Source organism: Phyllostomus discolor, chromosome 7 (assembly GCF_004126475.2).
Source record: "Phyllostomus discolor isolate MPI-MPIP mPhyDis1 chromosome 7, mPhyDis1.pri.v3, whole genome shotgun sequence".
NCBI classification, from domain to species: Eukaryota; Metazoa; Chordata; class Mammalia; order Chiroptera; family Phyllostomidae; genus Phyllostomus; species Phyllostomus discolor.
In genome coordinates this window covers 125,517,256-125,529,779 of record NC_040909.2, presented here as the reverse complement: position 1 = coordinate 125,529,779, position 12,524 = coordinate 125,517,256, and the positions used below count along the sequence as shown (strand labels likewise).

The window sequence follows — 12,524 nt, the reverse complement described above, 5'->3', positions numbered from 1 at the left end:
TAAAGTCTGTCATCATGGGGCTGATGAAAATACAAGGGAGAATATTAGGCAGCACCACAGTTAATGAGTGAGTCAGAGGAAAAAAGCTTTGGGTGAAGAGTGAGCTCCATGTTACATGGTGTAAAAGACATGCATCTGATCCCATTTAGAAGAAAGAATAAATAAGCAGAATGAATATGGAAACAAACATTAATAACAGGCTATTAGTGATGGTTACATGGAAGGGGTGTGTCCGGAAAAGGAAGGGTGTCCAGTGAAAACAGAGAACCTTAGCTTTGTCTTTGTATGTGTTTTGTTCATAGTTATAAATGTTATGTTATAACGAGCATGAAATACTCCTGCACTTACAGAAATTATATAAGGGAGCTGAGGATTTCTTTCCCCTTATAAATACTACCCACAAGTCTTGTCTGAAATTAAATTCTAAATTCTCTGAATTCATTGACGGAATTATTTTCTCGGCAAGTCACCAGATGGGTCCTTGTCACTGCTCTAAAGCATTATTTAAAACTGCATTGTTACGTAATTTTTTTTGTATTAGTGCCAACTAGTTAGAGTCTAAGTTCTTTGTGATAAGGGCAGATATTCTGCACATTTTTCTCAAGAGCTGTTCAAAACCTCACAGTTTGCTCACTCATTCATTCCTTGAACAAATATTTATTGAGTTTCTATTAGCTACTAAGTCCTGGTTGGGTGCTAGGAACATAGCGCTGTATCCCATAAGACATGATCTAAACCTAAAAGTTTGCAGGAAGGAAGCACACTTGAGACCTTAGCAACGTCCCGAATGTTACAAGAGGGATATTGCCACGTGTTTTTTGGGCGTCTACAAGGTGAACCTTTGGAAATATCAGTGGATGTGGGGCTGAGAAGACTAGGCTTTTACATACATCTCCTCAGATGACAAGATAACATATGAAGGAGATAAAATGAAAATGCTTTTTCAATATTCATGTGCTGAACAAATGCAAGAAAATACAATCTGTTAGGAGACATTGTGATTAACGTTTCTAACAGTAATATCACCGACAATAATGATAAGAGCGATATTTGTTGGGTGCTTACTATGGCCCAAGCCAGGTCATTCATATGCATGACCATGATGTCAACCAATTCCTTATCTGTGTCTGTTCAATTCTAGGGACCCATGGACTTCATTTGCCCTTCAACTTGTCCCTGTACAACCTAGCAAAAAATAAAAAAACAAAAACCTACAGATTTCAAGAATCCTATGGTCTTTCTTACTTAAATTATAAAGCATCCACTCTTTGTTTTCAGGCCTATTTGGTTTAAAAAGAATTATTATTTTGGGCCTGCAAGTCTTTTGCAGTCACTGTGTGTCTGTGTAACAGGGAAGAGAGAAAAAAAAAAAACACAAAAAACTAACATTGTACTTAATGAAAAATACAACACTAAGTTTTGTTGGGCAGATTTTCTTCTGCCTTTACATATCATTCATTATTAAGATGCATTCACAGCCAAGTCAGTAGAAGCAAGTGCAAGGAAAAATCTATCCATCCGAGACTAAGTGGCGTGCTTCTGCAATACGATGCAGTGGTTGGGAGCATGGGATCTGGGGCTGCAGTGCTGAGCTCAAGACCTGGCTCCATCACTCATCGGCTGCGAGACTTGAGTAACCTATTCAAATTCTTTTGGCCTCAGGTTCTTCATCGGGAGTTCAGAACAGTGAAATATCTCTCCCAGGGTGCTGGTGAGAGGAGCGAGTGTGATCATGCAGACGGAGGGTTGAACGGTGCCTGGCACGCAGTGCACACTCCAGAAATATTGCATTATGACAGAGCCATCCAATAGGCTACTTAAAATTCCTAGCCACTAAAAATTAAAGGGATAAGAAGAAGTAGCCAATGGGAAGCCATGCCTCCTCCAGCCCATACCCTGGCTGTGTGGATCTGCAACTTCTGGCTGATGCTTATTTTTGCTTCCAGAGATTTGTGCTTCTGGCACTGAAATGTTTACAACACCCTAAACATGTGACATACAATATTTTGTCCAAAATTTTTTTAGTCCCAAGTGGGGCAAAAACCATTCTTTAAAAAAGCAGAGTATTGTTATTAAATATAAGTGATAACACTGCCATTATGTACGCTAATATCCCAATCCATGGAAATCCCAAAACTCAGAGGGAATAGAAGGGTCCTGATTGATGACTGTCACAAAGTAGAAAAACTACGGGTCAAGACTGGAGGTTGTGTGATTAGCTTTTGTAGAGAAGAAATGCCTAAGAAATATTTATGGCACCTCTTTCCATCTGTCTATGGACTTTTCCATCTGACCGTCGACGGGCAGCTCAAACAAGATTTAGAACTCATTATAACCTGCCAGTCTTGCTTCTGAAAGTCCCCCTAATACCCTCCCCCTTCTCCCTATCTTAACAGCCCTCATTTATCTCCTGTTTTTAATTCATGTCCTGCCAGGAGCTTCTTGCATCCTTTAGTCCATCCTCAACTCCGCCAAGAGATTGTCTGCCAGAGAAACAATCTGATTATTTCATTCTTCTACTCAAACACTTTCTTTGGCTTCTTTGGTTTAAACTGTCATTTGGTTGGTCAAATCCGATACAATCTCACAATTTCTACAAAATAGTGTGAAAACTGGAAGGAAGAAGATGGAGAATGAGAAGGGGAAGGGGAAGAGGAGGAAGAAGAAGAACAAGAAGGAGGAGGAAATGAAGAAGAAGAAGAGAGGAGGAGGAGAAGAAGGAGGAGGAGGAGGAGAAGGAGGAGGAGGAGAAGAAGAAAAAGAAAAAAAGAAAACGCAAGGTACAATGACAACTGGGTTAACAAAATGTACTGAGTTTCTATTTACATCGAAGCCACTGGAGCTGGAATAGGGTATCTAATTCTGTGCTCTACCTTCTTATTAAAAAATCAATTATATTTACTTAAAAGGAGGTAGGATAACAGTTCCTCTTCTGCTGAATTCAGATTGGACTTAAATCTCAGCTTTAAGATTCAGTCTACAATGACCAGATGATTGAGTCAATTACTTTGTTGCATTAATGATGGTTTTCGACATTGTGGAATACTGAGTCCTAATCTCCCACTACACCCATATTTCTGATTCCAAAAAGTAAGGCAGGAAGACCTACAGGAGAATAGGCAGTGATATGAGGCATTTGGGGGAGATACATTTCCCAGCAGTAAAGCCTTATAGACAGGAACAGGAATACCTTGGCAGCAGCGAATGCTGGGAATTTTTGTTTTGCATATACTCATCTGTTCAGACTTAAAATATTATGGAATCAGAAAGAGGAAGCAAGAGGAAGTTGCACATGGTTGGGCCACATTAGAATAACAACAACATGGCTTTCCTGATCATGAAAAAAATATATACATATATAAAGTTAACTAAAATGTTGAGCTCATTTTACTTAGAAAAATAACACATGGCCTTAGGTGTGCTCCGATCTAGGACAGCAGGTCATATCCCTCACCTTCAAACACTCTGTGTGAGCTTCCTTCCAGTGCATCCAGCCTGTGTCTGTGGTCCAGCACGGGCTTTGCCCCATGATCCTTGGTGGCACTGTCCAGCCTTGTCTTCAACTGCTTGGTGGCACTGATACACTGTTTTGATATCATCCATTCCAAAGACCCTCCTCTAAGGTATATCGAAGTCTCTCAGCCTCTTTGGGGGCTTTCACTTGGGTCTGGAGCATATTGTCACACTTGCTACCACACACCATTTCCCAACAAAAGTTGGACACCTACGGGCCTCGTCTTTTTGGTTAGCCTGTCATTTGGTCCCTCGGCATGTGGTCTGGTGAGAGAAAGGGGACCCCTTTGCCAACTTCTGGCTATGAATGTCAATTTTTTTCTGGATATTTGTCGTCTCAGGCCAGGCAAAACAATGCCATGCAAACTATTTCTGACTGCACCCAGTATTATTAATAACGCCTTGCACATACACTCCTCCCTGGGTGAGGTCAAACAGATGACCCTCAAAATTCAGAAGTTCTTCAAGCGCAGGAAAAAGCAATAAGAGTCACCACTTTCAGGAATTGGGTTTTATCAGTGTGTCTAACCTGTCTTATTAAAGACACAGCTGATTTTGCCTGAGACGATGTCTTAGCTCATCTCGTTGGCCAAATTGGAGTGGGGTTATTCCTCCATGGTTAGGGAGGTGGAAATGGAAGAGGGTGTATCCTCAGGATGCTTGCTTGTAGCTGTGCAGTCAGATCGCATGCAAGAGTGACATGCTGTAGTTTCTTTCTCTTTAAATAGGGACAATAATTCCTGTAGTATGTCAGTGGAGCTAAAGTAAAATAATGGATAAACCCTTTGTAAATTCTAAAGATGCATATTTGTATAATTTGTTTAACAGATAAATGTATTGCCAAGTGGCCACAAGGGACATGAAATGATCCTTTCAGAGTTTTCAAATCAAGAATGATCATGATAAATAATTCAAAAACAATGACATTATTTAGATGCTACTTCACTTGAGTCTCTGAGTGTCAGATTTTTACTGTGTGTATTTACAGCTCTTTTATAAAAGAGCCAAAAAAGCCATAAAACACAATTTAAAGAATTTTGTAAAATTATAGGGTATTGCAAATCAAATATGTGGTGTAAAAAAACAGACAGACTGGTTATGGGTTGGAATATCTGGAAAAGATGAAGGGAGGCCAAACAAAATCATTTCTAGCAGAACTGAGGAAGTTTCCAGAAGAAGAATTTCATAAACACAAAGCAGAAGAGTGAGAGGCATCTACACATATTGTCAATGACCCAAGGATGACAGAATTGTCTTCCTGGGGCACGGACAGTAGCTGAAGGGAAATACTCCTTAAAGGAAGAAAACAGAATAACAACAACAACAAAAAAAACCCAAAACAGGAAAAAATATTCTCACTCTCCCTTGGGTTTTGCTCATGGATGGTTTGCTAATATTGACAGAGTTCTTGACAATGTGTTAGGGACAGTGTTTGTTACTTTATGTGGCTTAATTCCTTCATTCCTCACTCTCACCCCAGGAAGTCGTCACACTGTATTATCATCTCAAGTTACTGATGAGAAAACTGAGGCTTGGTTTTGTGTGTCTTAACTCACTTAATCTGATTACATCCCTAGGGATACTGATAAGGTCGTTATTCCCATTTTACCGATGAGGAACACCAGGCTCAGAAGTAGAACTAAAAAAGAAGACGGCATTGGTAAAGAGGATGGGTGCTCTCAGTCTGTGAGCTTTTGATGAATAAAAGTTGACTTTGCAGCGGGACTGAACGTAGTCAGGAAATGGCAGCAAGGAACAGCTCCCTGGTAGACTTCTATTTGCGGAGCCATCTTTACAGCCAGTGAGCCTTTCTTTAGGGAGGTGGGGATGGAGGAAGCTCATGGTGACCAGTAATAGCAATGGAAGCTAACGAAAAAAACAATGATAGCTGATCTACACGGTAAATGTGTTTCAATTTTCAAAATAAGCATTTGAGATGAGCAGCATCATTGTCATCATTTAATAAATGAGGACATTAAGGCTTAAGATCACCCAGGGAGAAAGTGGCAGAGCTCCAATTCAAAACCATGCACTTTGTCTCCAAAACCCATGATCTTTAGGACATGCATGTACCTATTCGTACGGTTCCTAGTAGTGACTGATATACAGCCAGATTGTTATGTAAGAGAGATGCAGAGAGAAATGGCATTTCTAAATGAAACCAACTGTTTTTTTTTCTGGTCATCAGCATGCAGCACCTCCTGACACATCTTTGCCCACACTGGGATTGGCCAGAACCTTGTTCTCCCCCTTCTGACAAAACCTCAAAATGGTTTTTGGCATCGATCCAAAGGGGAAAGGAGAAACAAAAAAAAAGATTCAGCACACCCACACGTTGAAATATAAAGTTAAAATAAGACAAGCCCCTTAAAATGTTGGTCTGTCCTTATGCACAAAATACATATTAAAACTCATAATGAAAGGATCCCATTGATGACTACAATTAATATAAAGGTTTCAGGAAAATACCTACTTGCTTAACCTCTCTGCTAAAGGCACCAAAAAGAAATTAGCAGCTTAATTTATATCAAGGTGACTGAATTAAAACGATTCTGTGGTATGTTTGCACGTTGACCTCGCGGAACTTCTTTTAGAGTGTTAATTTATAAAGCTGAGGGAGGGTCATCTTACGCTTAGTGAGAATGATGGAACAAGAGGACAGTGATACAATGAGGCGGAAGGAGATCAGTGATTGGCTGGGGAATCCGGGACGTGAGCTCTAGGGCCACCCTGCCTCCAGTTAGTGACTGTGATGCAGATGGAACATGTTATTTTACCTCTCTGGACTTTAGTGTTCCCAAATGTAAAAACAATTGGGGTGAAGCCAAATTATTTCTGAGTGTTAATTTATAGGTAGCGAGACTCCCAGTGTGAGTGTGAAGGTGATACGGACACTTCTGGGCCGATGTGGCCATCTGTCTGTTTGGGGGCTGAGAAGACTCCTGGGAACAACTCAAACCGTGTCCATTCCTGGGATCCGGAGCCGCGAACAGTAAAACGCTACATGGCCAGATAGAAGTTCATTTTCTGGAGGCTAAGGGGTTTGCTGAGAAAGAAATTGTTTCAGAAGACAGAAGGGAGTCTTATAAGGCTTTCTTCATGGCAAAGCCATGTGCACCCCCTGTAGTCCGGCACTCACATGTGTCGCCTGGTCTACCCATGCATGAGCTCCACAGTGACCAGTAAGAGCATTAAGCAAACCCGTAAAATACTATGGGACCGCCAACCCTGCCTAGGGCCTGCTCTGGCTGATTGGGGCATGGAGCCCAACTATTGTAAAACAAGATGGAGTTCCAACCTGCTACCTTCTAACTGTGTGGCTTTACGCTAGTGATTTAATAGCTCTGAACCTCAGTTTCTTCAACTGTTAAATGATTATTATAATGTTTTTCTGAGTCTAATGAGGTAGTTAAATTTAAAAATGGCTGTAAAGCACCCACACAGTGCAAAGGTGGACGGCAACTGTCCAGTGTGTTGGCATGACCACCCTACTGCAGTGGCTGTGGCTCTCAGCAGAGTCCTGCTGAGGGAGGAGAGACTCACTCTCCTAGCCCCATAAGTTTGTCACAGGCCGCATGTGTGCAGGAGCCACGACGGTGATGTATAGGAGCTGCAGTGGCCTCAGAGGCCGTGAATGGAAAGCCTGCCTTGCTGAGTGGGGTGGTGTCCAGTCAGTGGTTGGGCTAGGCTGGGACAGGGACATCGGGGAAGCCTGGGACTCTTGTATTTGCAGAAAAGTGGTGGCTGCTGGTGGGGAAGCTCTTTGACCACTGAAGAAATGGCACCGTGGCAGTGCACGCCCAGGATCCATCCTCCTCTGGGAAGCATTTGCATAAAAGGAGCAGTCCTTTTTTTGAAAGTGCACGACATACATGGAAAGCATGTTCAAGGAACTGTATGAATAGGTCAGAGCCACGAGCTAAAATATTGGGGGATCTTTGATAATTGGGGTTCACTCATTTAACCAAAAATATTTATCGAGCACCTATGTGTCAGCAACTCTTCTAAGCAGTAGGAAAACACACTCAGCAAGATGGTCAGGGTCCCTACATTCCAGAAGCTTACATTCTAGTAGTGATGATAAATGCATAAATACACAAGGGATTTTCATTGAGTAGTAAGTCCCTAAAAATACTAAACAGCCTTGGGAACTATGACAGAGAGGGAGAGGGTAGTCAGGCAGGGCCACACCATGCAAATGGCATCTCAGCTAAAACCTAAATGAGTGAAGACGATCTATCCTTTGGAAGACCTGTGGTAAGATTAGGCCAGACAGAGAGAATGTCAAGGGCAAAGTTCCTGGGTCAGAAATGAGAGACAAAGCAAGAATGCTGAGAGCAAACTGCAAGTGGGAGAGAGGTTTGAAATGACCTGGAAGAAGTAAGGAGAAGCGAGATGGACGGCAAAGGACACACAAATGTCATTGAAAGAAAGAGCTCCTCAAGGAAGACTCTGGCAGAAGCCAAAATAAGTAAGAGGGTAAAATATCATGAATTTGCAAATAGACTGATATAATTGCAGAGTTAATTATCAGAGGAGGCACATCATCACTTTTAGCATGTTTGGGTACCTAGGACAATGTTGGGCTGGAGGGTTACATGAACCCCATGTTCTTAGGTGCTGCCTTATCCATTTGTTATAAAAAAAGGGTCAATGGGCAGTGTTTCAAAACTTGGTTCTCATAGAAACCAGTGGATGTCATGGAATGACACTGGACCCAGAGCCAGAAGGCTAGGGGTAAAGTTCAAGTTGCCTGACTGTGCTGTATCTACTTAAAGACCTTGGGCACTCCACTTGGCTTCATTAATGCTGTTTCCTTATCTTTAAGTTTAAAGTATTTCTAATAGATAGGGCAGTCATGAAAACTAAACAAGATAGTGTATTTCAAAGGTCATTAGAAATTATTAAGCATCGCCTCAATGTTTCTTACTGGTTTTAAAATTCTTTTTAACACATCTTGTTAAGATTTCTTGTTATTGTTGTTTTTAAGTAAAACCACTAGAGGTCAGAATTTCACATAAATTGTTTAAAGACAATTTCTTAAAGGTAGGGGAAAAAAGTGTTTTCCTACTAAGCAGAATAAAATCATATATTTAAGGCAAAGAAAGAAAAAAATAAAGGTAGCTTTATCTGAAGAAGTTTTGACAACTGGAATAATGCTTATTGTTGAAATTTTTACCCAACAGACAGGCCTAGATAGGGAGAGGAAAGAAAGATAAATAGAATTTAAGTATCTATTGTGATGTCTACACAGCCTAAAATTTATACTGATTACCTTATATTATTTTCAAAACGGGTCTGTGATTGAGTCCCATTTTACAAAAAAAAAAAAATCCAGAACCGCTGAGGCATAAATAGATGTAATAGCATTCTGAAGATCAAACAGATTGAAGCTAATACCTTTCTACTAAGTCATGCTTGGGAAATAATGCAGTGAAATATGGTGTCCGTGCATGAGGAAACCTATTATATGATGGCTTAGCATAACTGGTTTTGCACCTGCAACTCTAAATAATTTATTTAGTTCCCAGCCTCCAAGGTGAATCTAAGGGAAACTCCATGTATTGTCTATTTCTCAGAGTATCTTGACGTTTCTGAGCACAGTGCTAGTAAATACCATATCGTAATGATCAGCCATGGAGAAAAGTATAGACCAGCGTGATCTTAGGGAAAAAAGTATTGAACAAAAGCAACAGCTTTTAAAAATGTTTCCTTGGCCACTAGGCTTTGCCTTTTTGTTTTGCTCATTTTGTAAAGCTAAATAAACAAATCTGCCTTGTCCAGGGGCTGTCACCATGCTAAATGAAGGAATCAGGGAGGGTCGATGGTAGGTTATATCTTGAGAGAAGACACACAGTACCTTGTTTTTCATTGTACCCACTTTTAGCACAGTGCCTGGGGCAGAGGCAGGGCAACGGTGATGGGCTGACCTTGCACCGGGGGCAATTCGTAAAGAGAAAAAGGAGGAGCCAACTGGGCCCTCCCCCAGGAGTTTGCCATCTAATCCCCAGCTGGAAATGTCGACAGAAATTCTAGGACAGAATCTTCCTTGGCTGGAAGCTGTTCCCACCTCACATGCTGCTGGAGCGTTAGCAGGTAGTCAGCACATTCCAGAACCATGACATCTCTTTAATGAGAAAGGAACTTAGAATCCGCTGCACGCCACGTCCCCAGGCTCTGGGGGAAGAAGAAGCAATCAGAGTAGATTCATAACAGACTTAGCTCCGGAACCCAGGGTTCCCGAGAACTCCCCAGCCTTTCTTCCCCAGGACCACTCCTTCACTCTGTCACCTTTCTGGCTTGTAAGCATCTCGCGATGTCTACACAGGCTCAGGAAGAGAGTTAAAGAGGTTTCCATTGTTTGGGGTCTTAATAGGGTTTCCAACAGGAAAGGAAGAGTTTTCTGTTAAGCAAAGAAATGAGACCAGGAAGACTCATGGTGGACACCCTCCTGGCATGTAACGCATATCAAATGTCCTTTGTTTTCCTCCCTAGATCATTTTTCTTTCCATTGCTCACACCACTTATATACAGGGTCTGGCACAAATAACACCCCCTTTTTTATTTAAAAAGTCTTTCATTATAAAATCATAAGCATGTCATTCTGTAACACAACAATATCACACTTAGGCACACCATATGACAGTGTAGGTGAAATGTTCAAGTTAAAACTATGAATCACCACACCCGTATTATTACCCTACCAACCACACTCAAGCAGGCCCTACGTCTGCCGGACCCCGTATATTATTCAATGCATATCTTGTGCCTACAACACCGCTTGGCGTTTAGGAGGCATTTGAGATATGTTCACTGGATTGGAATGAATTAGAATTGTTGAATATTACATTTTGGACATTATTTTAACAACATGTTGTCCATTATTCTTCCAGTTTGAAAATTACAGTTTCTTTGCAAGAAAAATTGTTTAACAGTGCTATTTTCAAATGGACTCTCCTATTTGCGAGAACAGGGAAAATTTTAACTTCCAGCATTCTCCGTAATGACCTAGAAATAATACAAAGCTTCCTATACTCTATGGAAAGTCTAGCAATGGTTTTAAGTAAACACTTTATTTCTCATGAAAACTTTCTTTTCTAAACATTTGCCCTCACATTATTCATTTATTCACCCAAGAAATTATTAGGAAGCCCCAAGGTCTCGTGGTTCTGCCTGCATTTATTTTGTGGTATCAAAGGTTAAAACTTGAATTGCAATCTTATGAGGAAATTAATTCACTGATTAAGAAAAATGCACGTTAAGCAATAAACATTTAAATAACTGACAAGCATAAGGTGATATATTTCTAGGTTGTTTCTTTTTTGAAAGACCCCTTTTCTGCTTAAAATTTTAAGCAGCTGTAATTCTTCCACCCCATAGCCCGGAGAGGCATAGCATGAATTACTAATGAGGGAGCACCGCTTTGGACTGCAGTGACCGCTTTCAGAACAAAGGGGTCAGAGCTGAAACCAGGAAAACAGCAGCATTTTTTATCAGCCGGTTGCTTGAAGCACATTTAGACCTTGGCTCCACTTGAAAAATTTTTGCAGTGTTCTATTAGCCTTCAGCTACAGGCACTTGGCACACAGACTGCTCTTTCAAATAAAGAAATGTGCATCTGTATACTACTTCCAGTCCTTGACAACACTTTTTTCCTCTGCATTGGAACCCAGCAGCCCATCTGTGTGTGATATCTACAGAAGGTTTAATATTTACTCAACTGAGCTTTGTAGAGCAGCTTTAGCAGAATCGGTATGGGGAAGGAGTTGGGATGAAAACAGCCCAAGATGCTTTAAACTCGCAGGGGTGCCCAACCTTTCGGTGTCTCTGGGACACAATGGAGGAAGAAGAGTTGTCTTGGGCGGCACACGAAATATACAAACACCAGTGAAAACAACAACAAGAAAATCTCGTCATGCTTTGAGTAAATTTGCGATGCTGTGTTGGGCTGCATTCATAGCCATCCTGGGCTGCACGCAGCTCATGGGCTGTGGGTTGGAAACCCCTGAAAGGGAAGGATTACTGAAGACTAGTGTTTTGTTTGTGTGTCTTTCTCTAGAGCAGCCTGGAAGAGGAGGTTTTCCCCCCGCCCTGGATCGGTTCCATCATACCCTTTTCTAAAATTCCCTTAGTTCACATCAAGGGAAATGTAGAAATAAGTCACAGGCCATTGATTTTCCAAAACAGAAGCAAAGTGGGAGGAACTCTGGAGTGGAGCAGAGGAAGTCACTGAGAGCCAGCAAGGGGCTGAGAGAGGACAGGAGAGAGCTTACTGACGAGAGATGACAACTGTGCTTTCCTTGCCTCACCTTTGGGTCCTGGAGAAATTGTGTGTGTGGCACAGACTTCAGAGGGAGCGTGACTCTCTGTGTCCAGACCCAGACTCTGAATCTGCAGAAGGAAGAGCACCAGGAGGACGAGCTCGTGTCTTTGAAGCGAGACTCCGAAGCCACCCATCGCTGTGGTCCTTCAGGAAAAGGGTCGCCCAGGAGTGCCGGACAAACAGCTGTCCTTGAAATCAAACTTTCTGCTCTGGGGAAGAAAGTCAAGTCTCTGGAGCACGCATTCCGAAAAGACCTACAAAGACCAGAAGATGCATCCCAGCTTGTTTATCTTCCCAGTATTCCAAGCAGACCATACATTGTCCAGACTGTTTATTTTCAAGTGACAACAGTTTATTGAAAATTATCTCTGAACTTAACGATCAAGTGAGCAGGTCAGGGGAAACATTCCAGTGAACAGAGACAACAGAGATGCCTTCTGGGCAGTAAGTGGACTGACAATTTAACATCCTGCATTTCAGTGCTGGGCTTCCAGAAAGAGGAAGCCAGCGATTGCTTGAATTGCCTCCATGTTGTATGAGAAGCATGCATGGATTTGAGTTTTTCATAAGGAAATATTCATTACTTGTTTGCGGTGGTAGAAAACCAAATTCCCATTGCTCTCCATGACCTTATTTCCTTCTCTTGCTCCATATAATTTTCTTGGGATTTAACCCCAAAGGAAAGGGT

The 12,524-nt window shown here is 41.6% G+C and overlaps 1 protein-coding gene across 2 annotated transcripts in view; it reads right to left on the bottom strand.

Moving 5' to 3' along the window:
* The window catches only part of COLEC10 (collectin subfamily member 10), a 42,400-nt gene extending 30,134 nt beyond the window's left edge, over positions 1-12,266 (bottom strand). The window contains exon 1 of one of the 2 annotated variants that reach the window (XM_036031375.1): positions 11,823-12,266. In XM_036031375.1, the coding sequence (XP_035887268.1) occupies positions 11,823-11,970 (148 nt within the window). In that variant the 5' untranslated portion in view covers positions 11,971-12,266. The remainder of the gene's footprint in view (positions 1-11,822) is intronic. The other variant, XM_028534022.2, reaches the window with a different exon arrangement.
* Between the last annotated feature and the right edge of the window lie 258 nt (positions 12,267-12,524).